Consider the following 27,724-nt stretch of genomic DNA (forward strand, 5'->3'; position numbering starts at 1 on the left):
ACGTCCTAATTAATGAAATAAATGGATAAAATGTTTTGTTGCTATATTTAGCCTCATACTTAGTCACTACAGGATGCATGGAGTTCAGCTAATCATCACATTAATGGGTTTATCGTGTGCTAGTGGTGGGCCTCGTAGCCTTCAAACAGAATGTGGCTGCAGCTATTCATTGCGCTTTCTAGCAATGACATTGTGCAAAAACCTACTTCAGGTCAAATGGTCAAATGTTTTAGAAGGGCTTGGGAAAAAAGCATTTTGATACCAAAACACGCATACTTAGATGATAATTTGATTTTTTTTTTATTTGAATGCATAAGGAACACTATTGGGAAGCTACTGATATATGATATATGATATAAAAATCTGAAAAAGAAAAAAGCTTAAAAAAAAAGTGGAAAAATGTGTTTCTTGTATTATTACATAATTTCATGATATAATGTTTGCAGCAACATGGAAGCTACAAAGAAGATATGGTTTTTAATTGTAAGAGCGTTTAAACAAGAGGTTGATATATTTTATATATTATATTTGTATATTTATTCTAGGTCACCCTCACCAAAATGTATATTATATATATATATATATATATATGCAGCTCGTAGTAGTATATAGTAGTAGTAGTATAGTATAGTATAGTATAGTATAGTATAGTATAAAATAATGTTGTTATACATGTTAGTATACTCGCCTGGCATGCTTTACAGTTAAAAGTTTGCTTGCTTGCTACAGCTAATAGATGCATATGCCAAAATATGTACCTACTAAAAGTAAATGACACTAGGAACAAAAACGCAAAATGTATAATTGTTTACCATCAATTGGTGACACTGTTTCCATGCTTTCTGCCATTTTTGCTACTGTTCTTATAACTCATAAATATATCAAATGCGATATGTCCGAGGAGAATGTGAAGGTAGCATAATAATGTTTACTTCATCCATTCTGTGAGGCCACAACCAGTTAGCATTTTAAAGCATTAATATGCCTGACTAAATCAAGCTTTTGACTTATTTTTTCTCTTTAGAATGCCTTTTTAGTGCCTGTTCAAAGCTCACCCTACAACTTCAGTTCCCTTGTTGTCATGTATTGTATATAAATGCCTAATACTGCATATAAATCACATTTCTAAGCAAGTAGTGAGAGAAAGAGATGGAGAATGTAGGAGGGACACAGAGATGTTTTTCCTGCCACTCTATTCAGGAAACGCAGATTAAGATTCAAAGGAGAAAACATCAGCCCCAAAACATCTGTTACTGCATCTAAATGAACTCCAACACAACTTCAATATGCTTGTAAAACACAAAGAAACGTTGGCAAACAACTCTTAACTATTTAGGAAATGTGGCTTCTGACAATCACACCTGAATTCAAGTGTTACCATCCAGAGTGTCAAACATCCTCATCTGCTCGCTGTAATTAAAATCGTTGTCACATAATCCTTTCGTGATGGAGTAACAGATTCTGAAACTCAATGATGATGTGAGCAGTCACGCAACTGCAGCACAGTCGGGGATATAAAGTTCTGAGAAATCCAATTGTCTTTTGTCCTTACCTGTGGGTTCACATGGGTTAACTTCAAAAAGCCTCTCCAGAGAGGACACATGGTGTCGACGTGCAGGAAATGCAGCATCAGTTCTTTAATACTTTGTCAAGGCTCTTAGAGGTATCAAAATATGATAGGAGACTGACAGAAGGAATGAAATTAGGAGTCTCTTTTTCTATAATATGTTTATATAAGCGGAGGAAAAGATGCAGCCTTAAGATTCCAGTTCATTTAGGCCTTACTGTCAACAAATGTATTTATTTATTTATTGGTTTATTTGACAGGGACAATGCAGTGAACATAGTAGCAAGTTCGAAAATAATTTACCACTGTGTAGCATATAGGGCTTCTAGCCAAGGCTAATTTGCAACCCCTGTCCCTGGTTGGGCTTTTCTCTCTAAGAATAAAACAGAACAGAAACAAAACGCATCACAAAACACAACACATTGAAATATTAATTTAATAAAAGAAAAATTAATAAAGCTGTCAAAGCTGAGCAATTAATATTTTTTCAGAATTGTGCAATGATGCCATTCCTTGGGTTTTTGGTCCATTATTTTCAGAGCTTGATTATACAGTGAAGTAACGGGTTTGATAGTGTATTTGACTGTGAGGCCTGGGCCCGAACAGGAACACAGCATGATGTATGGGAAAATATCATGGCATCCATGAACAGTATTGTCTTATCATTTTAAAGAAGTTTTGATTTGTCTTAACTTTCTTGCACAGCTTTTTAGCATGTTTATCAAGAAGTGAGTCAAGTGAGTCAACTCCTGTATTTCCTCCCGATTTACATGAATTGTAAACTTGTCTTAAGCTTTTCTTCTAATGGAAAAACACATTGATACAGCCTTTTTGAGATTAAAAGTGAGATGATTTTTAAGGCACAGAGAAACACCTTGTGTAATAACAGCTGTGCATTTTTTCAGGTTTTTGTTTAGAAATAGATTTTATCTTGGTTCTCAGTGTGTGTCCTCTATGACGAAAGAAAAGTGTAGGGGCCGATTTATAAGTGCTTCTCTGGCAGCCTGTTTATTTATCGAGCGGTTTTGGAGCATTAGTGAGTGTGTGAGTGTAAATGACAGGGAGTAGGATAGAGAACACATTTCAACCATAATGCCCATCTGTTCCTAAAGTTTATAATTATGTGTGTATGGGTGTTGTGCGTTTCTCTGAGTGGAGCCTGGCACAGACACTATAGGATGTATTTCTGTTCCAGGGTCATTGTCAGGCTACACGCGTCCATTAGAACTCATTCAGAATAAATCAGACACACACACACACACACACACACACACACACAGTTAATGCAAGTTTTGCTATTTGCCAGCTTGTGTTTCTGGCTTTAAAAGGACTTGTAAGGGGATCGAAAGTAGGCAGAAATCTGTAAAAGGTGAAGCAGAAACAACAGCAACAAAAAAAAGTCTGCTCCTGCAGCTCTTCCTGTTTTAGCCGCTACCACCAGTCAACCACAGGCATATGCACTTGCTCCACACAGTGACTCAGTGTTTCCCAAACATTCATGTATTTAATGTTATTTCATTGTAGGTTTGCACACAGCCTGGTTACTCAGCCCTGCCTTGCCTCTCTGTCTTTCTCTGTTTATCAGACCACAAATGAGACAAGAATTATCTAGCTAGACACCCCACAATACCTCCGCCTTGCTCTGTCGTTGTGCACTGCTTCCCCAGGAGTAAAAGCAGGCAGCAGCTTGGGAGACAGGTGTTTGGTCGACAACTGAAGTGCCTCAAACCCCCCACCCCCAGTGCTGGGTGTCACAGTGGCGTGGTGGCCTGTGGCAGCTCCAGATCCAACCTGTGTAAAGGCAGCAACAGAAAGGTGGCTGATCCTGCGGGGAGTCAGGGCTTTCTGGTCCCTCAGAGCTGGGGTTTCAGTTGGCTGGATTTGGGTTGCTGCAGCTGCTAACTGGGGTCTGTCTCAGGAGTTGCTGCCTACTGTATTCGCAGTGAGGTGTGAGGTGGTCTGTAGAGGCGGGGAGTGAGGTGGAGGAAACGCTGTTATTGAAAGTTCTCGCTAACGTTACCCACAGAAACGCAAAATTGAAGCTGCAGCTTTGAGTCCTTAGCTTTAGTTAGCAGAAATTGGCATGTGTTTTATTTTGTTTACTGTCATATTCTTTTTTAGACTCTTTTTAGTAAATCCGTCTTCTTTTTTTGGGTTGCTTTGCAGTGTATGCAGTTGTTGCCAATTCTGGAATAGGAATTTTCTCTGCAGGATTCTCCGCTATTGAATCAGGCCTTTGTGGAAGGGACGTGCACATGCATCTGCATTTGTAGAATAGCTAATCGAAACGCTTTCTCTCTGAAATGACCTGCCATACCAGATTTTCTAAAGCCTGAAAACAGAGCCAAGAGGAGGTGCAGACGTTTTCTCTCTATCCACTTAAATTACAATATGCTCAAAGTTGATGATGCCATTTTTGTCCGATGGAGGCAAAATTAAACTGCCTACCCACCTTTAAGTGGAAACTATGTCCATTTTCAAATTCATATTCCTATTGTCTAAGACAGTCCAAAAATATTAGCAAAAAACCCCAAACCAAAAACTGGTGTGCTAAAACTCAAATTTTTGATGTCATGAGTTATAAAGTGTGCTCCATAGACAATGAATTGGGAAAGATGTTGCTGAGAGCACCCTGGGGAATATTCAGAGTATATTGGAATATTTTCTGTTTCAGCACTACAATAGAACTGAACTCATTTGGGTATAAAAAAAAAAACAAAAAACTCTGTGCTCTGTGGGTCCATAAAATCAGGCTCCCATACATTATCTATGGAGCAGCTCCAGAGTTTATGTGCTATGGCATCACAACTTTGAGACTTCTCTGGTTTCTGGCTTTGAGAGAGAGTAGCTCATATTCACAAATATTAATTGAACTTTCTAGGCCATGGAAACAACATATTGGAAGATTTAACTAATGGTGTGTTCCTTTTTAATTCTTTGAAACCTGAACGAATTGGCATTCAAAAACAAAAGAAAGAAGGCAATGGGCAGTTTAAGGAGAAAGGACCCCAAAATCAGCAAGAAAATAATAAAAAAATTCAAGTAAATTTACCTGAAAATAAGACAAAACAAAAAGAAAAGTAAAAAACAAAAACAAAAAAGGAAATATGTATGTATTTTTTTTCTGTAACATAATTCTAAATATGTAATTATAGAACTATAAATATAGTTTTCTGGACATTTTTGGTGTGTTATATCTGATAAACCCCCCAGCTAAATTTCATGTATTTCATTAGTCACATTGTATGAAATTATTGGATTTGCATGACTTTCCAAATTGCTCATTATATTTTTTCAATAAAAATCAAAACCAGTTTTCTCAGGTGTCAAAGGTTTAAATGCTTATAAAGTTGTCTAAACATAGCAGAAGAAAACTGATGTTGATCTAGGTGTTCAAGGGCCTTGTTTCAGAATTGCACACACACAAAGACACACTCAAAGAAAAACATCACCTGTACAACTCGATTTTCATACTGGCTGCATGTATATTTATTTTTCGCTGCAGTACTTGGGTCATTATGCACTCACATCACCCCCCCCGCACACACAGCAGTTGTAATCAGGCCACTTATCTTCCCCAGCCTTCCCGGGTCTCTGAGCATCATATCAAACAGGGCCGCTCTGACTAGCCCCAGCTCCTGTAGCTCACCCCGTGGCTCACCTTTAATATCAATTGCTTTTTTTTTCTTACTGCTACTGCTCACTCATAAAAATTCTTCGACGAGGATAATATTTCTGCGCTGAATCCGGGGAGCGATGTATCGCTTTCTCAGTCAGAGCGCCTTTTACAATTACACCGGCCAGCGGCATACAATCCAATTCTTCACTCAGTTCTTCTCTGCTGAGGTGATTCCACCCTCCTTCACCCTCCATCCGTCTCCCTCCCTCTGTGTCCCTCTTTCCATCTCCAGCTCTGCCAGTTTCTTTTTCCTCCATGTTGTCACACTGGAGGCATTTCCCTAAATCAAGCCCCCGTCTCAAAACCTCCTCCTCCTCCTCCTCCGATTGTGTTCGTCTCATAACTGCGACTGATTCCTGTCATGGTCTCTGCGTTATTACCACCAGATAACCTTTTGAAAAGATCCAACTTTAAAAAAACATACACAAGAGACATTTTCTTCTCCCGCTGTCTGGATTGAAAATGACTTAGCATTTCTTTCATGTTTTTCTTTCCTGCCTTGCCAACGTATTTCTGCTAAACCCCTGACACTTTGAAATACCCCCATCAAAATATGAATCTCTGAGCTGCACAGAGACCAACTTCCTGAGGACGATACAGAGCCCGGAGTCATTCGTCTGTGCAGGGGCATGAAAAGAAGGGATTAAATTTCATTCAAATAGTTTTTTTTTTTTTTTTTTTTGGTGGCGGATAAATTCCCTGGCTTGCTTTTTAACTTCATGAAAGTCTTTGAATGTTTTATTCCTTTGTGGTGTGATGCTCGCTTGAGGCTGCCTCCCTCGTGCTGCGCTTTGCCAGCCGACACACTGGGAGGAATCTGACCTTGAAATAGTGTCACAGAATCTCATTGAGTTCAGCTCAAGTTTTTTTTCCACTCTAAGTTTTATTTAAATGGCTAAATATTGAGCTAGAAGTCAAAACAGTACCATTGCTATACATGAAAATAGTGTCAGTCAAACAGTTTATATTATCCCTGTGGTGGTTTCAGGCACAGGAGAACATGTAGGAGACATTTAGCTCTAATATAACCTGTGTGTGTGTGTGTGTGTGTGTGTGTGTGTGTGTGTGTGTGCGCGTGTGTGTGTAAGTGTGAGTGTGAGAGAGAGAGAGAGGATTTCAGCTTGTTATCTCTGCTTGGAAGACAATTGCAGCATCATTCAGCTTCAAGACTGTAAAACTTTTTGTCTTCTCCCTCTCCAGACATAAGCAATAATCCTAGCTGAACATCTGCGTTTTCCGTTATCTTTTCAATCCCATATCCTTCGTTCTGTATGAACAAATATATATGTATTTTTTTAGTATCATATATACTCCACTTTCAAGGCAAATTGTTGCATTTATTGAATTCAAGAGTAAACCTTCATAGCTAACTCCAAAAAAAAAAAAGTTAGGAGGAAACTAAAAGGAAAGAAATGCCAGACGTTGACGTTGATTGTTGGATAAAATAGTATAAATTCATGAACTTTCCATTTAGCACACAAGATGAATCACACATGGTGACGGCTTTGTCAGTGTGATTTGCAGACTCACAGCTGTGTACATAAATCTACTGCTGGTTCAAGTCACTTTCACCCTGTGTTGGTGTTTTGATTAAATTACGGGCGGAGGCGTTTGACAGAAATGTCTGAGATTTGACTCTGAGAAATGTTTTTTTTTGGGGGGGGGGGGGTGCAAATGATTTACTCCTGACCTGTGAGAAATTCAAGTGACAGTGAGAGCGAGAGAGTGAGAGGAATGAAGACAGGTAGTGACAGAGTCAGTCAGAGAGGGAATAAAAGAATAAAAGAGAGTGTTAGAGAGATGTAGCGAAGAAGAGAAGGGGACAAAGTATGGACAGATAAATGAAAGAAACAATGAAGGGCTGAAACAAGTAAGATAAGAAAGAAGAGGAAGGAGAGGGAGACAGAAATATGGGAGAAAATAAGAAATGTCAGGCTGGATGAAAACAGGTGGATGGAGGAAGGAAAACAGAAGGAGAGAATGGTAGAAAGAACGAAAAACAGCAAAGAAGGGAGTCACAGTTAGAACGATAGAAAGAGTGAAAGAAGGAAAGAGGGAAAGGAAGACAGAAGAATAGATGGAAAGAAGGAAAGAGAATGAAAACAGAGAGGAGGGAAAGACAGGAAAATGGGTAGAAAGATTGAGAAAAAGAAGAAAACATGGAAAGCAAATAGAAAAGATAAGTAGAAAGATGGAAAGAAGAGGAAAGATAGAAAGGCAGGTAGAAAGGAGGAAGGGAAGAAAGACGGAAAGGAAGAAGAAAAAAGGACAGAAAGATGGAGAGATGGGTCGAAAGATGGAAAGAGGAAAAGCAAGATGGAAAGACAGAAAGCAAGATGACAAAAGAAGAAAGAGAAGGAAAGAAAAAGATGGAGGGAAAGACAGAAAGAGATTTGACAAAAAGAAGAAAGAGAAGTATGGAAGGAGAGATCGAAAGAAAGGTAGAATTAAGGGACAGAAAGACAGGAGGGAGAAAAGAGAAGAACAGAGAGAAGAACAGAAAGAGGAAAGCAAGGAAATACAATGGTAAGATAAATGGATAGAAAGCTAGGGAAGAAAGAAGGTTGGATCAACTGATAGAAGATAAAGGGGTGGAAGAGAGGAAGGAAAGAAAGAAAAGAAAAAGAAAGGACAAGGACAGAGAGAAGGAAATTGAGGTAGGATAGAGGGGATGTAGGGGGAGGGGCAAGAGGAAAAAAGGACAGAAGGAAAATGAGGGATAAAAAGGGAGAGGAAAGAGAAAGCAAGATCTCAGACGCTTCTCATCTCGTGTCACAAGTCAGTGCTTTTAATTTTGGGGGAAAAGTCAAATGAAGCAGAGCTGAAAATTCATTTCTGGGGACTCACAGCAGCGTTCTCCGGCAAATGGCTTTTTCACTTTGTCAAATTTAGCGCGGCCATATCTCTGAGGGGCAGCACGCAGCAGCCAGGCCCGCTGTGAACCACCACCACGCCATCCTGCAGCTGCGCGCTGTATAGCACTTGTCAACAGCATGTCTCAATTTGTCCCATAGCAACACTTCCTTTATGTCCTTTTTTAATCTTCCTGTCTGTGTGGATTGGGGTTTCTTGCTTTTTTTCCAGTGCAGAGGCCACATTATGCATTTTCTTTAGAGACATTCCCATGTTCTAATCCACAACTTTTACACATAATGTGTCATTTTTAGGGCAGTCATGTGATTTAAAAAAAGAAAAAAAAATCGAATTAATCACATGATCTTTGATTAATTAATCAAAAGTCATCAAATACATTTTTGCTGCTAAAGTTTTTTTTTAAAATTCAATTCAGCTGAATTATGGCATATGAGTGAATCAATGAATAATTAACATTATAGTCTTTAATATAGACCTATAGAAGTTTATATTTCTGAAAAGAAATGTCACTGTTCATATGCAATAACGGCCAATAATCTAAAATATAACCTAATATGAATAAGAAATACATTTAAAAAATGCTTCAGAACAATGATAGCATTACGTCTAACAGTTTCTCAGTCTTTCCTTGGCACCAAACTCTCCATGCCTCAGCCACAGACAAAAACTGTTCTGCGCAGGCATCAGCGTCCTGCCTGGTGTCAGTTTTTAGTAAGGTTAATGCAAATGACCTAAGTTTCCACTCACTGTCAGTGACGTGTGCAGTAACATCAAGTAATTGTGATTGCTAACTGAAGTCCAGTGATCCCCAATCAGCACAATATATTTGGCTCCCGACATTACGTGTTTTTTTTCCTCTTATCTGTGTTGTATAGCTGCTGGATTTTGGACAAAATTGTGCTTCTTGATGGCGACTTGTTAGCTGCTATCTGTAGACTCATAAACTCCTCCTTTGATGTAAATGTAGAAAAGATGTAGCAGAATTTAGGGACACATTTTAATTTCAATTTTTTTTTGAAAGTACATAAAAACTAAAAGAATCTTTTAAAAAATATATAAATTAATAAATACAACAAATAAATCAACTTTGTACCTTGTAAAACCTCTGACAACCTCCTGTCCTCCACCACCAAAACTGATGTGCAGTCCATGGCAGTCCATTTTGCAAGTGAGTTAGTTGGTCACAGGTAGATTTACTCAGTTTGCGTGTGAAGGCCTGGTCGAGTGTGGCTTGACGAGGCTGACAGCTAGCACTAACATCAGAGGCTGTGCTGTGTGTTACAGCACCACTGTGGCCTTCAATGACACACCGGGTCAAAGGGCACTACGGAATGCGATTAATCAGCGTTATTTTATCTGTGATTAATTAATCCATATTTATGCGTTATTTTGAAAGCTCTAATAATTTCATAACCTCAGTTGCAGAGTAGAGTCTGTAGCCTATTCAGAGAAGCTTATGTATTTCCTCTCACTCCTCTCCTCTCCAACACTTTCTGTAGGTATACTAGACGGCAGAGGTAACAGCTGACATGAGATTGATTTTGGTTGAATTGCAGATCTGTGTCTTTCTTTCCAGTAGTGTGCGTCTCTACTCTCACCTCGCGCAGAGATGAAGAGTCGAGGAGTAATTTATTCTAAATTGTTTGGTTTTCGTGACAGATGTGTGCCACCTCTGTTTATTAATGTGCCTCTTTCATTAGTCATTCTCTGTGTCTGTTCGTGCACGCGTAGGTAAACAGTAGTGTTTGTTCTTCCTGTCACAGAGAAGTGCCTGAGGTTGGTACGCACATGCACACACAGTGGAAACAGACAGTGTTATTGCACTGAGGCAAAACAAATAAGAAACACAACTCCTTGCCTTTGTCCCGCCCTCCACAAGTCGCTTTCACCTGCTTTATATGGCACTGTCAATATTAAAAAAAACTCTTGCTTTCCCTACTTACCCTCCTTTCCTAACACACACACACTCCCGCCCATTCACACACAAGCATCTTTTTAATCAGTGCCTCTCTCTTTCAGAAATCAGGTTTGACTGCATTGTTTTTTTTAAATCAACTAAATGTCCAAGCTGCCTCAGGTTTAAATGCCAGCAGGGCAAAACTTCAGGACAGCAACGCATATTTGTAACGTGAGGCTCTTACACATTCACTAAGATTACAAAATTAAAACTGGCACTTATCTGAAATCTCACCAAGGCTAAATAACTAGGGCCTGATCTCAGTGTAGGAGTAAGCTACACTTACTCCTACACTATTGACCATTGAAGACCTATAATTAGACACTATAGTGCTGCAGGGATCACCGTTTTTCATAGGCTGACTCGGAAGTTAACATCACTCTGGTTCTCTCAACAAATATGACTGGGATATTTCCTTTGGATTTTGCAGAAAATAAGATCTATGGTAAACAAAAATGTACGATACTTACATGTTTTGTTCTGCGAGAAATTCTTCACAAATTACACCACTTTTAGGATTTTTGAAGCCTAAAGCCGATCACCAGACGTATGAAGCTGCACCACGGTTGCACTACTTCAGTGTCACTACAACAACAAGGCCATAAAGCGGTGCTCTGTTTGATGATTTTCTGAAGTCTCATTTAGCCCAGTGTTAGCAGCTGGCTTTTTAAAGACACGCGAAAGCTTCAAAATTCATGAGTGGGATATTTACTGATGCATTTATGTCATATGACAAAACATGAAAGTCTCTTAAGCTTGTGTTAACCACAGGCCTTATTTCAGGCTTCTAACCAAAAAGCAATTCAAAAGACCCACTGACGTTGATAAGAGGGAACCGGAGGTGCTGAAATGCTAACTCATTTCTTCGTTTTAGGAATATTTCCTGGGGTACTCTAAAGCAGCTTAAAATCAGCCAATGCCATTTCCCCAAGGCCAGGTGGGCCAGGGGGCTGGTGGTCAGCAGTAGCACAAGTGGATGGATCGAACAAACCCCAGACTTTCATGCAGGAGTCTGGTGTTCACTTCCCATCTGAATGTGATGTTTTTTTCTACACCTTACTATTTGCCTCTTTTGCCTAAACCCTAACCATTCATGCCATTGTTGCCTAATCCACAATAGCAGCATCCCGTAACGTCAAAAGAAGCATACGTAGTGGCAATAGGTGACGACTTGGGATAAGAACGTGTTGCTGGGACTCTTTCCTGCATCAGTGGGCTAATAAAAATTTTTTCCTTTTTGTCAAGAGTTAGATTAAGAGATCAACATCACACTTTTATCTGTATGCAATATAAACTACAGCCAGGACATGGTTAACTGAGCATATCCTTGCTGTGTCCAAAAGTTAAAGAAATCATGCTTCCAGCACTTCTAATGCTTAACACACTATAATTTGTGTAATTCATAGAAACACTGAATTTTTAAACTTACTAGATGTAGTTCATCTTCTCATCTTTAGTTATTTGTGCTGTCTATTTAGTCGGATATCAGTGGACTATTTCTTGGCCATGTTCAGTGACTTCTGATGGTAAAATCCAGACTTCAGGAAGTCACTGCGGGCTAGCGGTTTCCCATGTTTCCAGTCTTTGTGCTAAGATAACCATCTCCCAGTAGTTGCTTCATATTTAGCATACAGACATAAGACTCGTAAAGAAAACAAATAAGCATATTTCCCAAAACATTGAAAGATGTCTTTATTGGCAGACCAACTCCTTAGAATACTCAATATGTTAAATGGAGCATTTTAAGTCAACTCAGGTATTAATAACAGGTGCATTTCCTTCCAAGCTGCACTAGAACATTATTCCAAGTTAGTCTGCACCAAGTTTGCAAGGCACTGAATAAGTAAGTGATATATAAAGAGAGGAAATCACTGAAAAGTTTACAAAGACCTCTGTTCCTACTGCTTTCTACTGTTTATTTACTCCCCGGCCGGTCCAACAAAACACACCAACACACACACACACACACACAAGCTAACAGAAAGGCATTGTCTGCAGCAATGGTGTGTTCACTGGCATTGAGAAAGCTGTCTATTGCCTATATATTTAGTGTGTTTACCCACATTTGAAAAACCCTCATGCGCACTTTAATTTTGGTGGGAAAGGGGTATAAGGCATCGGAGCATGTACTTAACCCTTGCTGTATAATCGAGTGGAAGGCAGGAATAAGGAATTTTGGCCTCACTCAGGCAGACTGTGGCTGTTGTGGGTAGAACTTAGGGTGACAAAGCAGAAATGTATAGATACTATTTGAAGGATGAGGCTTTGGCAAAACAGTTGACTCTTCACAGTATGTTTAATTCATTGTTTAGCTTGTTTTTTTATTGTATTTTTATGATAATAAAAAGAATAACAGCAGTTTTATAATCTAAGAATAAATATTTTTTTAAACTGGCCCAGACAAGCCTTGCTCAGCACTGGGCTGTGACTGCAGGAATGCTGAGTCGTTGTTCTCCAGGTTCAAGACAAATGTCTTTTTGCTGTTGCAGCCCTTTGTGTTGGCTGCACAAAGATTTCCCTTAATGCATTTTGGCATAGACTCATACAGTTTCTTTTTGTGAGTGCCACAGTGTATCATTTTGTTGTGCGACTGAATGTTGATTAAGCCCATTTCTGTATGAATTCCTTTGATAAATGCTTATGGTAAAATGATTTGAAAATGAACTTGACTTGGTTGGACCAGATCACACTCAGCAGGATGCTCCATATGGGACCAGAAGGAACCAGTGAACCTTTCAAATTCTGTCTTGCCAAGGTTCTATTGTTTTCATTTCCATATTTAAAGCTCTTGGCCCGACTACAGTGTGTGTAATAATCATCCAGCCACCTGCCAATTCCTGATCTAACCATATACTCCACCGATGGCCTAAGCTGCATCTGCTTTTTCAAACAGTCCCCCTACAAGGGGTCTCAAGTTAATATTAAATACTTCATTGGATTGTTTTAGCTTTGTTCTGCTTAATTCATGAATAAATGAATCCTATTTCCATATCAAGTCAGTGGAGAAACTTGGAGGCAAAACTCAGTGGAATTCAACGATTTAATTAACCATTGGTGCAGTTGCATGGGTGGGGAGCAGGATGACTGCACTGATGATATGATCTTTTTCTACTTCACCCCTAACCTCAGGCTAACGGAGCAGAGGTTCTGCACGGTGGCAACTCTGAGGTCTCTGCTCCTGCCTGTGCCCTATTGTGTACACTGTTTAGGTATTCAATATTCTGGCCTGTTGAGCTGCATTTCCTTCTGGCACACACATCTTTAATATTCTGTGTTGTGTTTTTGCAAGAATAGTTCAGAAGAGCACTCAAATTTGGAAGCTGAAATGTATGACTCAGAGAGCCTCTTCAGGTCTTACTGATCCATAAAACAAGGCTTGACAAAATCATGGAAATTCAGAACCTCAGTGTATTAAAATCATTAATAATATCTATGGTTATGCCTGCATTTAAAGATTTCTTGGGCCACTTAAGGGTATTGGAAGCAAGTATTAAACACAAGACTATCATCAACTTTTAACTTAATTTAGTTCATTTATAAGCAAAACATGGTTTATTTACACATCCAACAGTTATTAAGGAATTAGGGGTCATGCTTGCGTATACGCCAGGAACTTAAATCTAAAGTTCACACTCATTTTGGCTCTATTTTTGTTTCTACCAAGCCCTGAAGGAAATATCTGGCTCTTTAGCTGGTTAATACTCCTTTATATTCACTAACTATTTGACAACTTTGTCAGCCAGTTTTCTGGAGCTGACAGGTAGTGTGCAGTGACTTTTGCATCTCAAAACCACATTAATGAGAGTGTTGAGAGTGAACCAAAACAGGTATGATTGAGGTCAGTTAGCTTAGCTTGGTGTAAAGAATGGGTAATCAGCTGGTTCTGTTCAAAGGGGAAAAAATTTGCCTAAAGCAACTCTGAAGCTAATTAATTAACATGTTGTATCTCATTTGTTTAAACTGTAATGAAGCATAAAAATATTTTATGTTTTACACAGGGTCACTACTATTTCCACGTATTTTAAGTCTTAATGCTAGCCTTAGCTAACCAGCTACTGGCTGAAGCTTTATATTGAACAAATATAAGAGTATTATTGACCTTTTTTAAAAAAAAAAAAAATAAACATTTGGCAAAAAAGAGTGTACTTCCCAAAATTAGGGCTGTGAAGACAGTGTCCTCACCTCATCTCCTTTTTGTTGAGCTGATATAATATATTCATTGAAAAATATGTTGCTTTGACTCTGATGCAGCCCCTCTGTCTCCACTCACCACTCTGCAGCCTCCCTCAATGTTGTAATATACATCACAATCTCTTATACTAAAGTTGCAAAAACATACCAGACACGACACAGGTTTCAGCTGGTTATGATCTGCTGTTAGTCATAGTAGCTATTGGATGTAACCTCAGTTGTATGAGTACAGGAACTGCAAGGAAAGGAGGAGGGAATGAGACAGCATCTGGACACAGGTGAGAGATATGACCACATTACCACTGTTTAGAAAAATAACACTTGCCAACAGAAGGAGAAGGAAGCGTACAACTACTCATTAACTAAAGGCTTGTGACAGCTCGAGATGTAAACGGCGTCCTCCTCATCTGAGCTGCACTGTTCATTAGCTCAGTGGGTGCCAGGTCAGCTAGCATTAGATGCACTTGTCCTCTGTGTGTAGTGATACAGCTGGGGGGAGGAGTTTGTTAGAAAGAAAATAGTTCCAACATGAAACTGCACACAACAAAGTCTCTGGATTATCTTGAGTAACTGGGTCTGGAAAGACACATTGGTGTTGTGTTTTTCAAATGTATTTTTTTTTTTTTTTTGGCTCTTTGAGCACCAAAAGCCGAGTGTCACCCAGTTCCATTATTAGCAGAGAATCCAGATCCCAAAACTCTGCAACTAACACCAAAACAATCTAGATTGATAAAAAGTACAACAAGTAAGAGGAAAATGTGGATTCCCGATTTGGGGGCCACCTTGGATTTTGTTTGTCTTTTATTCTTTTTTTTTTTTTTTTTTTTTTTTGGCTTCCGCCTTTATTAGATGGGACAGATTATTAAGCATGAAAGAGGGAGAGAGAGAGGGGATGACAGGAACCGAAGGGCTACAGGTTGGACCTGAGTATGTTTTCTAAACTCCTGTGTTAAAGATTTCAGCAGTGATATTGGTTTAACAGTCTTATGTACTGTTCCATTTTCTGGTTGGCCATGTCGCAGTAAATTCACCTCTTCAGTCAGATCAATGATACATTGCCCTTCAGATGTCAATCCCGCTGTTTGCCCAGCAGCTGAGTTCCCTCCTGGATACATACCGTACACTGTTAGATATCATCAACCTGTGATATTGAGTGCATTTTAGGAGTTATTCAGTGTTAAGGTGATGCAATTCTTTTTTGTGGCTTACTCAACCTCTCTAAGCCTGCCTTGTCTCCTTAGCAGTTTCCAGCAGAATCCCTCAAGAGAAGCTGATTGAACTTGTAGCAGTTGTTGGTTCATGTGTAGGTTTAATGCATTGGTGGAGACAGCATCGTAAGTGTCAGAGATCATGGCAAGAAACATTATATTCACATGCATATCTGCTTTCAGAGCCATGTAAGACAGGGTCAAAACAGCACTTCTTTTTTCATTAGATCTGCTTCAATGTTTGGAAACGATCTCCATAAACAGCCCATTTCCTTTCACACTGTGTATTATAATGCTATAGTTAAAGTTTCACAACTTTAATTACCTGTTTTCCATTGCTGCTCATTTGCTCTACCAGCTGTTTTTTCCAATTCATTAATCAGTATGAAATCCAATCCCAGGGAGTGCAACAGAGATCTTTAAACTGTTAGATTTGGCCCGAGCTGTGCTGACATCAGACCAGTAGCCGCATCATCGGGTACACTCAGGGTCCAACATGATTTGTTAAATACCTTTTAGCAGTCCGCAGCAGAGCCCCTTTTGTGAAACAACACATCTTTCATTTTCCTGATTTCCTCTCAGACTCTGGACTGTTGTGGACACACTACATTGATGGTGTTTTTTTTTGGAGCCTCTGAAAAAGTAGTTAAAAGAAGCATTTCATGACATTTTTCTGCAGTTGCACAGTCGTCTGTCGCTGAGGTTCGACTGCGTTGCGCGGAGAAGGGAGTGAGAGTGAGAGGGAGTACTTTTACAGTACTCCACTGTGCATTTCCATATCTTCCCCTACGCCAAATGAGTCCTTTGTCTGCTCAGAGACCAACGCTAATGAGAGAGTTGCATTGCAGCGTTTTAGAAGCCATTGCTCCTCCATTCATCAGGAGAGATTTGTGCTCAGCCGTCTGTTTTTTTTCTACTCCAGCTGAGCCACCCCCTCTTCTCTGTTCTCTCTCTACTCTCTGATTGATGATAACACGGTTGTTGGCTAAAACCAGTTCTTATTGACCAAACAAAATGTCTCCCAGATTCCTGTGTGCGTGTGCATGCATGCGTTCGTTTGTGCGTGTGTGTGTGTGTGTGTGCGCGCGCGCTCAGGCATGCTTATCTGTGTGTGTTGTTCTTTATCTCTGTGTTCTGTCACTAACTATGAATCTGAGCATCTGTGCATGCCTGTATCAGTGCTTGTGCCTTCATGTGCAAGTGTTGTGTGTGCACAGATGTATCAGTACGTGTGTGTGTGTGTGTGTGTGTGTGTGTGTGTGTGTGTGTGTGTGTACATCTCCACAATGAGATGAAAGGCCGCTGCTCCTGTGAGTAACAGGCTGTTGCCTGCTTCCTAAATGGCCCTGAATAGACCGTCACTCAGCGCAATGAATATGATTGTCTCAGCTTACATTTCACACACACACACACACACACACACACACACACACACACACACACTCACCTATTACACACTACAAATTACACATATGAATGGTACTTCTACAAATATAGAATGAGAAGATGAAAGGCACAGAGATACATTTACATGTGCATAAACATACTGATATGCATAACTCTAGGACAGGAAAAAGCCAAAAAGAAAGAGAGCTGCACTCCTGTTAAAGCACACAAACCTATCATGAATAATAGCTGTAGGAAAAACACATACATCTGACTGTATATAAATATAGTGCCTCTCTTTGTTGACAATAATAGTGATTAGCTACAGATATTTCTCCATTTTTTTGCTGCGCCAAGCATACAATAGTGGCTTTTGTAAGAGAAATGTAAAAATCCGAGTTGTTTCTTTTCAACACTTAATTTGCATGTGATTTATTCTGTGTGATGTATTCAGGTGCTCCACTACAAGACAAACAACTGTGATGTCTCTTGTCTGTGTTTTTCCCTGATTGTCCACAAGCCCGAAAGGTCTGAGATTACCGCAGAAAACACCTCTGAAATGACTGAAGGTTCCCTCTTTTCTCCGTTTCTTCTGTGTATTTTCTTGCTGTCTTTCATGTTTTTTCACACCCTGCATTCACACTGCAAGCAACAAGACTGATGTGTTGCGCGATTTTGGCCAATAGTGAGTGTGTTATTGTGGTGGTGCTGTAAAGTACTGCCTTGACGGGCTCCTTCTGAGGCCGCAGTTCTGAAAGCAGGGAAAAAACATGCATTTTAACTACTTCAGGAGGAGCTTGAGCTTGATAGAAAGAATTATTGATGTAGTATACAGTACATTAACATTTTTATTTTATTATTATATATTAGTCATTGTATATTAGTCATTATGCACTTTTATTACTACATATCTTAAGGTTATTGTCCAACCACACTGTTGCAATGTTAAGAAAGCAAAAATAACAGATGCAGTGGAGATAAAGAATGCTACAGTGCAAAGCCTGCTGTTAACCCTGCGCCATGATTTGGACTATTGGTTGAACTTTAAAGATAACCTATTATGCTCATTTTAAGGTTGATACTTGTATTATGGTTTTCTACTATAACATGTTTACATATGACACTTTAACACTCCATATCTTATTACTAATCACTCTCTCCATATCCATGGCACTCAGCACAATGCACATTTTATCCTAATAAAGATGTAGATCTCTAAAAACAGTTCTCACATACATTTCTAAAAAAAAAAAAAAGCCTATGACAGCTGGGAACTGTAGTTCTTTTTGCAAATGTTCAAATAAGAGTAAATAGTGTGTTTGTTTGGGTCTGTTTACCGCTGCGGATTAATGCATATTTGGCCCGTTAGTGAGTATTTACAGCAGCAAGATGGTGTACATGGGATCACCCCAAAATAAATACAATGTGAGGATACGGTAATGAAATAACAGGTCACTCAGTGCAATGATCCAGTGCTCACTGATGTGTGTTTGATAGTTTTTGGACAACAATGGAGCTCCATGGGAAAGAGCAGAAAGATATATCAGACTGGATTAAAAGATGATACTTGTTAGTAGGATCAGTTTATTGTTGGTTTTCACTTGTTCTTTGGGTTTTCTCACTATAAGGCAAATATTATATCAGTCTTATTATGTATGTATGTGGAGTGTGTGATTTTAACAGAAACCTGTCAGCCATTATTTTAATCATTTAATCCATAATGTGCCAAAAAATGATAACGAAATGCCGACCACAATTTACCATAACCCAGTAACTAATAGGTCTGACTCTGTCTGTACATTAGTCATAGTCACTTTCCCCAAGGGTTATTAAGCATTATGATGATGAGAGAGGCAGCAAGTCTTTAAGCTGCAACCAAGAAATGTGCAGAATTACTACCTAATAAAAGGCTTAAAATTATTATCCAAATATTCTTGAAATAGTTTTGTTATTTGACATGGAAAAAATAATCATAAATGTTATGCTTCTCTGCCTCTCTTTTTTTCCCTGTATTCGACTTCTCCATTTCATGTAATTTCAACTCATTTCATTGTGTGGGCGCCAAAGTGGAGAAAATGTCAGCATTCCAGCCGCATGTTTCTCTCCATCACCGCTCTTCCTTCCCCCTTACATCTTCCCCATCCTTCTTAATTCTCAGCTCCACCGCTCCCAACCAAGCGCTCTCACGTCTCTCATCAACCTTTGTTGGTTATTCAGAGTTTTACTTTCATTTAAATTTGGTGAGAGAACGGGTATCATTAACACAGGGTAATGCCATTTTATATGGGAGTGAGTTGAATTTTGATTTTAATCACTGTCTCTCCCTTTCTCTCTCTCACATACACACACAAATCAGCATGAATGTTAAATGTACGGTAAAGTAAGGAAATTCATTAATTAAATGATGTATTAAAGCAAAAATGTGATAAAAACTAACAGAAATTACAGTTATTATAGTTATGTAATTATATATTAAATAACAGTTCACACATAAAACATTTATCCTAGAATGCATAATCCCAGCAAAACTAAGTAACATCTGCAGACTGGATAGAGAAATAACTGAACAAGCACTTGGAGCTAAACATTTGTAATTCATCCTTACAGATACAGCAAGTCTACATTAGTTCTTGTGTACATTTTCAGTGTTGCCAAAGGAGGAATGTTCTCAGGAGAGAAAACACACATACTAATGTAATCTAAACATTGATGTTACATATGCACATGTAGCAGAGATGTGGTCCACATGTTGATCTCTGTTTTCTGTATCTCTCGCAGGGTCCCATAGAGAATGATGTTGTGATTCACGTGGCCCTGATCGCAGAGAGCCAGAGGTATTGTGTGTGTGTGTGTGTGTGTGTGTGTGTGTGTGTGTGTGTGTGTGTCTTAATATGTTGCAGTCCAGGTCTTTCAGTGCTGGATGCATTCATTGTTGTGAGCTCATAAAGCTGGAGCTCAGCCTGACCTCTGCCATCATATGTCACTCTTCTTATTGCAGATGTTGGGGTTTTTTTTGTGTGTGTGTGTTTGTTTGTATGTCGAAAAAGGTCAGTCTGTGAAGCTTGTTAACCTGCAGCTTCAATTACTTCTGCTTGCAAGTCCCCATGAGGACTTGCGCATCATCTTTCCTTACATCAGTTCATTTATTTTTTAAGATTTATAATAGACCCAGTATACATGAGTTTTGTATTTGCAAGAGTGCAAGGACATACATTATTGGCCTTCTATTGACAGAGCTATAGCTCCAAGGACTAACCGACTCATAAACCTGCAGATTTACAAAAAATAAATATATGTATTTAGGTTTAAAGGTCACAAGCTGCCGTAGAATCACAGCCAAGTAGATTTATAACGGGATAATTAGTAAGTAAGTAAGTAAGTAACTAAAGGATTTCTTTTTAACAAATATAAAGTAGGAACGGTTGAAATAAACATTTTTGTGTTTGTAATTTGGGACTTGGTAGGGAAGGGGTGATTAGCTCCAGTGCTTAATATACTATGTCAATGGCTACATGCAAAATTACTAAAATTCTAATCATTATATTGTATTTTTTGCCTGTGTGTTTGTGTAGACTTCAGGTGTTTTTGAACACCTATGGTATTCAGACCCAGACGCCCCAGCAGGTGGAGCCCATCCAGATCTGGCCTCAGAAGGAACTGGTTAAGGTAACAAAGATACACGTCTGTCCCACATTGGTCACCAAGTTTACATGCTGTTTACAGAGTTCAATCCCCCTTATGTACTGCTGTTACGCCGAAATTTCTGTTCTTGCATGGCAGACGGTTCCAAGTGAAATACAGTAGTTTATAGTCATTTTTAAAACAGTGTATTCTTGATTCCAGAAAAAAAGTAGACAAAAGCAGCCTTTTCATTATATGCGAGCCGTTGATTTTGCCTCAGGTGTCGCAGAGCTGTACCAAAATGAGAAACTCCTAGAAGGATTCTACATATTCAGTGACTACATACATGGCGCTCTGCTAATTTAGTGGTGTATTAAAGGGAAACTGTTCCCATTTTCAAAATTCATACATGTTATACCTATGGTATAGACAGTCCAAAGATATTATTAAAAAAAAAACAAAAAAAAAAAAACAACTCTCTCCCAAATCCAAGAATGCTAAAACTCAAATGTGTGATGTCATAAGGTATAAAGTCTGGAGCTGACAGTCAATGGTGAAAGGTGTTCTAGATGACACTGAGAGCACCCAGAGGAATGTTCCGAGTATATGGGGACATTTTCTGTTTTCTTCTTTTCTTTTGGTATTAAAAAAAGAAAAACATTGTGTGGGTCCACAAAATCAGTCTCCTATAAAGCAGCTCCAGACTTCATACGTGATGACGTCACAAGTTTAAGACTTAAATCTCTGGTGGAGCGAGAGTAGCTCATGTTCACAAATAGTGATTGAACTTTCCTAAGCATGGAAGCTAAAGCTGAGTTCTTTGCTTAGTTGTTTCTAGTCAATGATCCAAATAGGAGACATGGGAATAAAGAAGTCTAACAATCTTGTATTGCATGATATTGTGCTACTGCAGTTCCATCTGCGAGAAAATATAATATCAGACTGTTATTTTGTCTTAGCATAACAGTGCTCAAATATTAGGCTGTAGAGATACATGATAATTTACTTAGATGAACAACACAAAGGTTAGTTATGCTTTATAGTGTCATTTTTAAAATAGTGTGTTTCACACATGGGAGAAGAAGAATGAGGACAAATTGATGGGTCTGGTAAAGTCACCTCAGGTAAGCTTCCTCAAATCAGATACTGAGCAGGACAACGTCCCCAATATTACTCTCAGATTTGGCAGTTAATAGCATCTGGGACTACTGTTACACAAGCGCTCATGCAGTGGATGTGTCACTATACAGTTCAGCGCTCTTTCTATAACCCAAGGCACACCACTTTAGCATGTGGAGAAATGCCTAGTTATGGTTGCTAGGAAAGGATTAGGCAATCACTTTTAGAGGGAGGGGTTTCACTGTTGCCTCACTGAAACCTCACTGATTGCAGAAATTTTGCAGTGCATGATTACCTGTAGTGCCTTGTTGCTTGATTTGATGGCTTATCTTTAACTGTAAAAAGAAAATTCCCAGTCATTCCTGTTTACCGTGATGGATTGGATTGAAATTATAGGGGAGGAAACTGTGAAACACTATTGATGCCACTCCACCACAACTCCACAAATCAATCCAACAGTCAGCCAGATTACATTTCAGCAGTTAGCTGTCAATATCACAGCAGAACTCGGCCCAGTCAGTCCATCTACTTGTCACTCCAAGATTTCCTGCTCTTAAGATTTTCTTCTTGATTGTCCCATCAATCACAGCAGGGCTGTGGATTGGTTGAAGTGATGGATAAGTCGAACAGCGATTGTTCATGTTGATTGATCAGCATAATGGTGGAGCCATCACTGTGACACTCAGGCAAATTGGAGACATATGGAGTTGAGTGGCTTCCACATTTTATCTCAGAGGGGTACTCAGACAGCAAGAGATGAAATTCCAGTAGGGCAATCCTAGAGGCATGTGGCAGGGTTTAAGGACCCCCCTCAGTGATGATGTGTCTCAAGCATATGAGCGTTACTACTTTTTTGCTCGCTCTGTGGCCATTTTAGTGCGTGGACTCAAAGAAAGCAGCAAGACCAGCGGTATCAGACCATGTGTTGACCGACTAGTGCTGGTGTTTACAATTATATTCTACTTGTACTTAGCTTAGTTTGTCATGCCCATGTGCTTTAACGAAGTCCTTTATTATTCTTGTGCCCAAGAAAACAAAAACAAAACCATTGGGGGGTAGTCCTGAAAGACTACCGCCCAATTGCACTCACTTCTGTCGTGATGAAGTGCTTTGAACAGATGGTTAAGGATTATATCTGGTCCTCACTAACCAGCACGCTGGACCCGCTACAGTTTAACTATCATCTCCACCGATTAACGAAAGGTGCCAGAGCACACAAACCCCAGGTGGTGAGAATGGGTGGTAGAGATGTTCCAATACAATTTTTATCTTCTCAAAAACAATTCTGATACCTGAACTTGAAGATCAACTAATATAGAGTACCTATCCAATGCCATTGCAAAAAAAAATTCTGTATACTACTTACTTACCCATTTATGTGCCAAGAAGCATAGTAAAGAAAAAAAAAGTAGAACTGGAGGCTATTTAACGAAGTTTCTAGACCACAGTCTTAAGAGATATTCTAAAGAGAGTAAATAGAGTACTTTGATGTATACAACATTGCCAACAGCACTCACATCAGTATCAGAACATCCACAGTGGGCCTGGGGAAGGATGATAGTTTCAAGTACCTTGGTGTCCACATCACAAAGAGCCTGACCTGGGTACTGCATACCAACTCAGTTGTGAGAAAAGCAAGGCAGAGACAGTTTTACCTTGAATGCTTAAAGAAATTCCGGGGAATTTTTAACCCAGCAAGAGTGTCCAGGGAGCATCACAGCCTGATACAGACACAGCACTGAACAGGGCCTCAAGGCCCTACAAAAAGTGCTCTGTTCAGCTGAACATACTATAGGTGCTGCTCTTCCCTACCCAAAGGATGTTTACACCAGTAATAATAAGGCCAGGAGAATCATTTAGTATCCCACCACCCGGATAACTGCTTTTTCAGGTGTGGAAGAAGGAGCTGGTAACACCAGGCCCGGCACTGAGAGGCTCAGGAGGAGCTTATACCTTGAAATCACTAGGATCCTACATGAGTTTCGCTGCCTTAGACTTCCCATTCTAACACATATTTACTACAATTCCAGTTCAAAATGTAAATTGTTTTTAATGCTTACATTGAAGCAACTGGTTGCATCACATATTCCTGGAAATGAACCTGCGATTTCATTTGACAGATACATTAATTCATTAAAATTGATTGAAGACTTGAGATATTGAGAATCATTTATTTGGAATTACTTCATTCATTACCTTAACAACTGTGAACAACAAAGTCCTGCAAAACTTGGAGATCAAAATAAGCAGATAAGTTGCTGGAACTTCCAAAGACAATATTTACGAGCTGCAAGCTACAGTTGGATGGTTCAGAGAATCAACTAATGTCAGGTCTTTGCGAATACTTAATGGTGTTTCAATGGGCCTAATATGTGTCAGTCAATACACATATATACAGTACACAATCAATACTTACTTAACGATATAGATTTTAATCAACAAACATTACCTACCTTACTTAATTAAATTAATTTTTTTTTTGGTGCTTATCAAATACTTCAGCTTCAACCCTTTATTCACTTTACCTTGATGGCTGTCTTATGTAAACTACACTGATCATGGTAACCACAAAGTGTCTGCTGCAGTGCAATAATTACAAATCTTTCTTTTTATGAGAGAAAGAACAAAGGTAATTTTTTTTTATCTCAGTAGTAATACCACTCTTACAAGTCAGACTTGAAAGTTTCATGACAGCCCAGTTGCATCAGTAAACTGAAATTCACTATCAAAAAAGGTTTCATAAAAATCCCTGTTGACATATTCATTATAACTCAACCTTCTGAACTAAAGGGATGAGATTCGATAGAATTTCATCAAATCTGAATCCACCAGTAATTCTGCTCGTCAAATCTAAATCCATTAAAATCCCTGATTGAATTTATTAAGATTTAACTTCAAGTAACAGAAGTCACAGGTAACTTGATATATAAGATCTAAAACTCAAAGACTGGATGCAAGAACCGCCAATTATGATGTCTGGTTACTTATTATTAACAATGGAGATACTCTGTCAGTAAGTTACAGTCTATTGAACATTTTATCAGCAACAAGTTCAGCACTAGCTGCTATTTCCACCCAGTCCACTCTGCTCCTTTCATCTACAGCAGATTACACCATTTGTACTGTCATATCTGTGACACCACCCACCACCTCCCTTCCAACTTCTGTTTCACTCCCATCCCATCTGTCACTCAAACCCTGGTCGCTCCTCTAGATACTGTCCCTCATCTGCATGTGTGTTGTTTGTCTACTATCTACTATCTCCCCATCTTCTGTCTCCACTCTCTCTGTCATATCCGTCACTCAAACCCTGGTCTCCTCCCAAGCCTCTGTCCCTCATCTGTCATGTTTGTTATGTAGCGTCTATTCTCCACGCCACCTTCTATATACAAACAATTTCTCTTCTCCTGTCATCTACCCGGGTACTGTTCTTTCCTCCAGGCCTTTCCACCTCTTGTCCCTCTCCTGCTATATCCGTCACATCCACTTTTTCTAACCTCCATTCTCCCCTCCAGGCCTTACATCCTGCCCCGCCCCCATTATGTCCGTTACACCAAAACAACTCTCCCCTCTAGGTCTATCATCTGCCTTTGAACTGTCATACCTGTTACTTTTCCCTTCTCTCCCCTCTGCCTCTCTCTGCTGCGTGGTGCTCAGCCTCTCAGATGGATATGCAATTGTGAGTCAGAGTGGGAGCTGCGCTGAATATTAAATCCCAAGCCCAGACAGACGTTTCTTCCTCGACAGAATCTGTTTATCTCGGAGTCACCACCATCTCCAGTGCTGCGGGCTGCATTTGCTCACCTCACCTCGTCCCTCGCAGCTGTTTGATTGTGTTGACAACAACTGTCTGACGATGGGAAAGTGGCAATTACATTTTGCAATGTGTTATTCCCACCCGTACACCCTAAAGCTTATCCCCTTGCAAATCACGGCTTTGCCCAAAATAGCCTTCCTTTGAGCTTTTTCTCTCCCACTTTCATATCTGACAGTTAATGCAGAGGTCTTTGTGGACGACTTTTTGTTTGATGAAGACTTTCACACATGTTGCAAATTAGTAACAGCTGAAGTCAAGTTCTGAGGAGACACTCTGGTCTTACAGGTCTTGAAGGGGAAATTATTTTTTCACCTGGATGTCTTCATATTTTTTAAGGGACTTCCTGGGGACAACTTTTTCTGTTTTAGTAAGACTTATAGGGCCCTATTGAAACGCTTTATAGCACATAGTATTAAATGCATCAAGGGCATGTTCAACTCCACCTTTGCCACTTAAATGGTGTATAATCTGGTTGCAAAGCAAGGTGCAAAGGGCTAAGGGGCTGTATTTAGTGCCTCATAGTTGGGTTTTGGGTGTAACATGAATTCAAAGTTTCAGTGTCATCAAGTGTCATCTGCCAGTCCCTTAAAAAGCTAGGTACACCTGCATCTAGTGCTTCCATTTACATGACAGATTTGTCAAATTGGAGAAACGAGCACTTTTTTGCTGGCAGTAATAAAGAGCATTAAGAGCAGTAACGTCACTGCAGGAAACATTGTGGGACATTAAAGTAGCAAAACTAAAAACTATAGTTATAAACTTAACTGAAGAAATTGAACTAAACTTTTAAATCCTGAAGTAATCAATGGAGTCATGCTGCTCCTTGTGCATTAATGTGCACAGTGTCTTTCTTTATGTGGAGTTGGACAGCGTTTCTGCTGCAGCTCTGCTCTGCTCTGCTCTGCTCTGCTTTCTTCTGTGTTCACATTTTAGAGAATGTAATTAATATTTTGCTCATTAATAATGTTTCATTTCACTTTTATTTCACACACGTGTAAGTGTATCAAGCAGAGTGTGCGCACGTTATGAACTTGCCGCTTTAGGTGCATCTTACTGTCTGAGTAACGCACTCTTTAAACAGCAGGAAAATACTGTACCATTCTGACTTTAGACCAGGTTTTTGTTGGTCTGTCGCTTTCTGCTGCCCTAAAATAGCAATGTGCCAACAATGCGCTTAATCAAACCTTATTTTAAGACCTATACACTTATAGGCACACAAATGGACACAGGTACAAATGCTACTTACACAGCTGGTACAAATGCTACTTACACAGCTGGTACATATGCTACTTACACAGCTGGTACAAATGCTACTTACACAGCTGGTACATATGCTACTTACACAGCTGGTACAAATGCTACTTACACAGCTGGTACATATGCTACTTACACAGCATGGGTGCTGGCCTTGGAAATGATAGCTGTGGTGGTCTAAAACTAGCAACTGTTGTTGATGTAAGATAAGACCCAAAGTGTTTGAAATTCATCTCTGTTAAACTGAAGTTATTTGTAAACAGCAGTACATTGTCCCTATCCCGTTCTTGCATTTCCAAAATTCATCCAGCAGAGGTGGTGGTTAAAGTATCATGACCAACATTACTGGTCGATGTAATTATTTCTCCCATTCATACTAGCTGTGAAAAGATCCTTTCCTTATGTGAGTACAAAGATTGGTGTCAAAATCAGCGGACCAGAATAAAGTTTAACAGATGCTAAAATGTTGGTCAAATCAGGTGGGTATCTCTCAAAGTAAAAGCCTTTTTAGTACCCATTAGCTACTCTTGAAGTTAAGTTTGCATTTTTACACTGGAGGATGACAATAGTTTTAAACCTATTTCTTATGTAGAAGCCACTCTAGTGAAGGATAACTTTCCTGGAAGGGCAATAAAAGCAACCAACAACACTTTCAGTATATATGAGGATAGGACTATTGTTTGGACAGATGCCTTGAAAAATGCATCCCTTTAAATACCTTTCATGGCTTAATCGAGTAGTCAAAGAAACCATTTCAGAGCTAGAGGGTTAAATCCCAGACTCAGTACGCTCATACAATATCATTTTGAGCTGTGTGGCAAGCTGCTGAACCCCCACCTGCACGCTAAGTCCCTCTGCATGACAGCATCTCCTGTATAAGTAAATCTCTTATGCACATTTTGTGACACCAGCGGCTCCATTTTCACTATTTGGGGCACCAACCTAGCAGCGATACAAATGTGCAGGAACCTACTCCTGTGTGAGCTCTTATCAAATTGAGGATTGTCCTTACAGTGCATTAAAAAGTTTTGCTGACTTTCGCAGTAAATTG

The 27,724-nt window shown here is 39.4% G+C and overlaps 1 protein-coding gene across 3 annotated transcripts in view; it reads left to right on the top strand.

Moving 5' to 3' along the window:
* The window catches only part of phkb (phosphorylase kinase, beta), a 146,218-nt gene that overhangs the window by 87,562 nt on the left and 30,932 nt on the right, over window positions 1–27,724 (top strand). For all 3 annotated transcript variants that reach the window (XM_042484291.1, XM_042484283.1, XM_042484300.1), the window contains 2 exons: window positions 19,641–19,696; window positions 20,435–20,528. In XM_042484291.1, the coding sequence (XP_042340225.1) occupies window positions 19,641–19,696; window positions 20,435–20,528 (150 nt within the window). The remainder of the gene's footprint in view (window positions 1–19,640; window positions 19,697–20,434; window positions 20,529–27,724) is intronic.

The sequence above is a fragment of the Plectropomus leopardus genome, chromosome 1 (assembly GCF_008729295.1).
Source record: "Plectropomus leopardus isolate mb chromosome 1, YSFRI_Pleo_2.0, whole genome shotgun sequence".
In the NCBI taxonomy this organism is placed as follows: Eukaryota; Metazoa; Chordata; class Actinopteri; order Perciformes; family Serranidae; genus Plectropomus; species Plectropomus leopardus.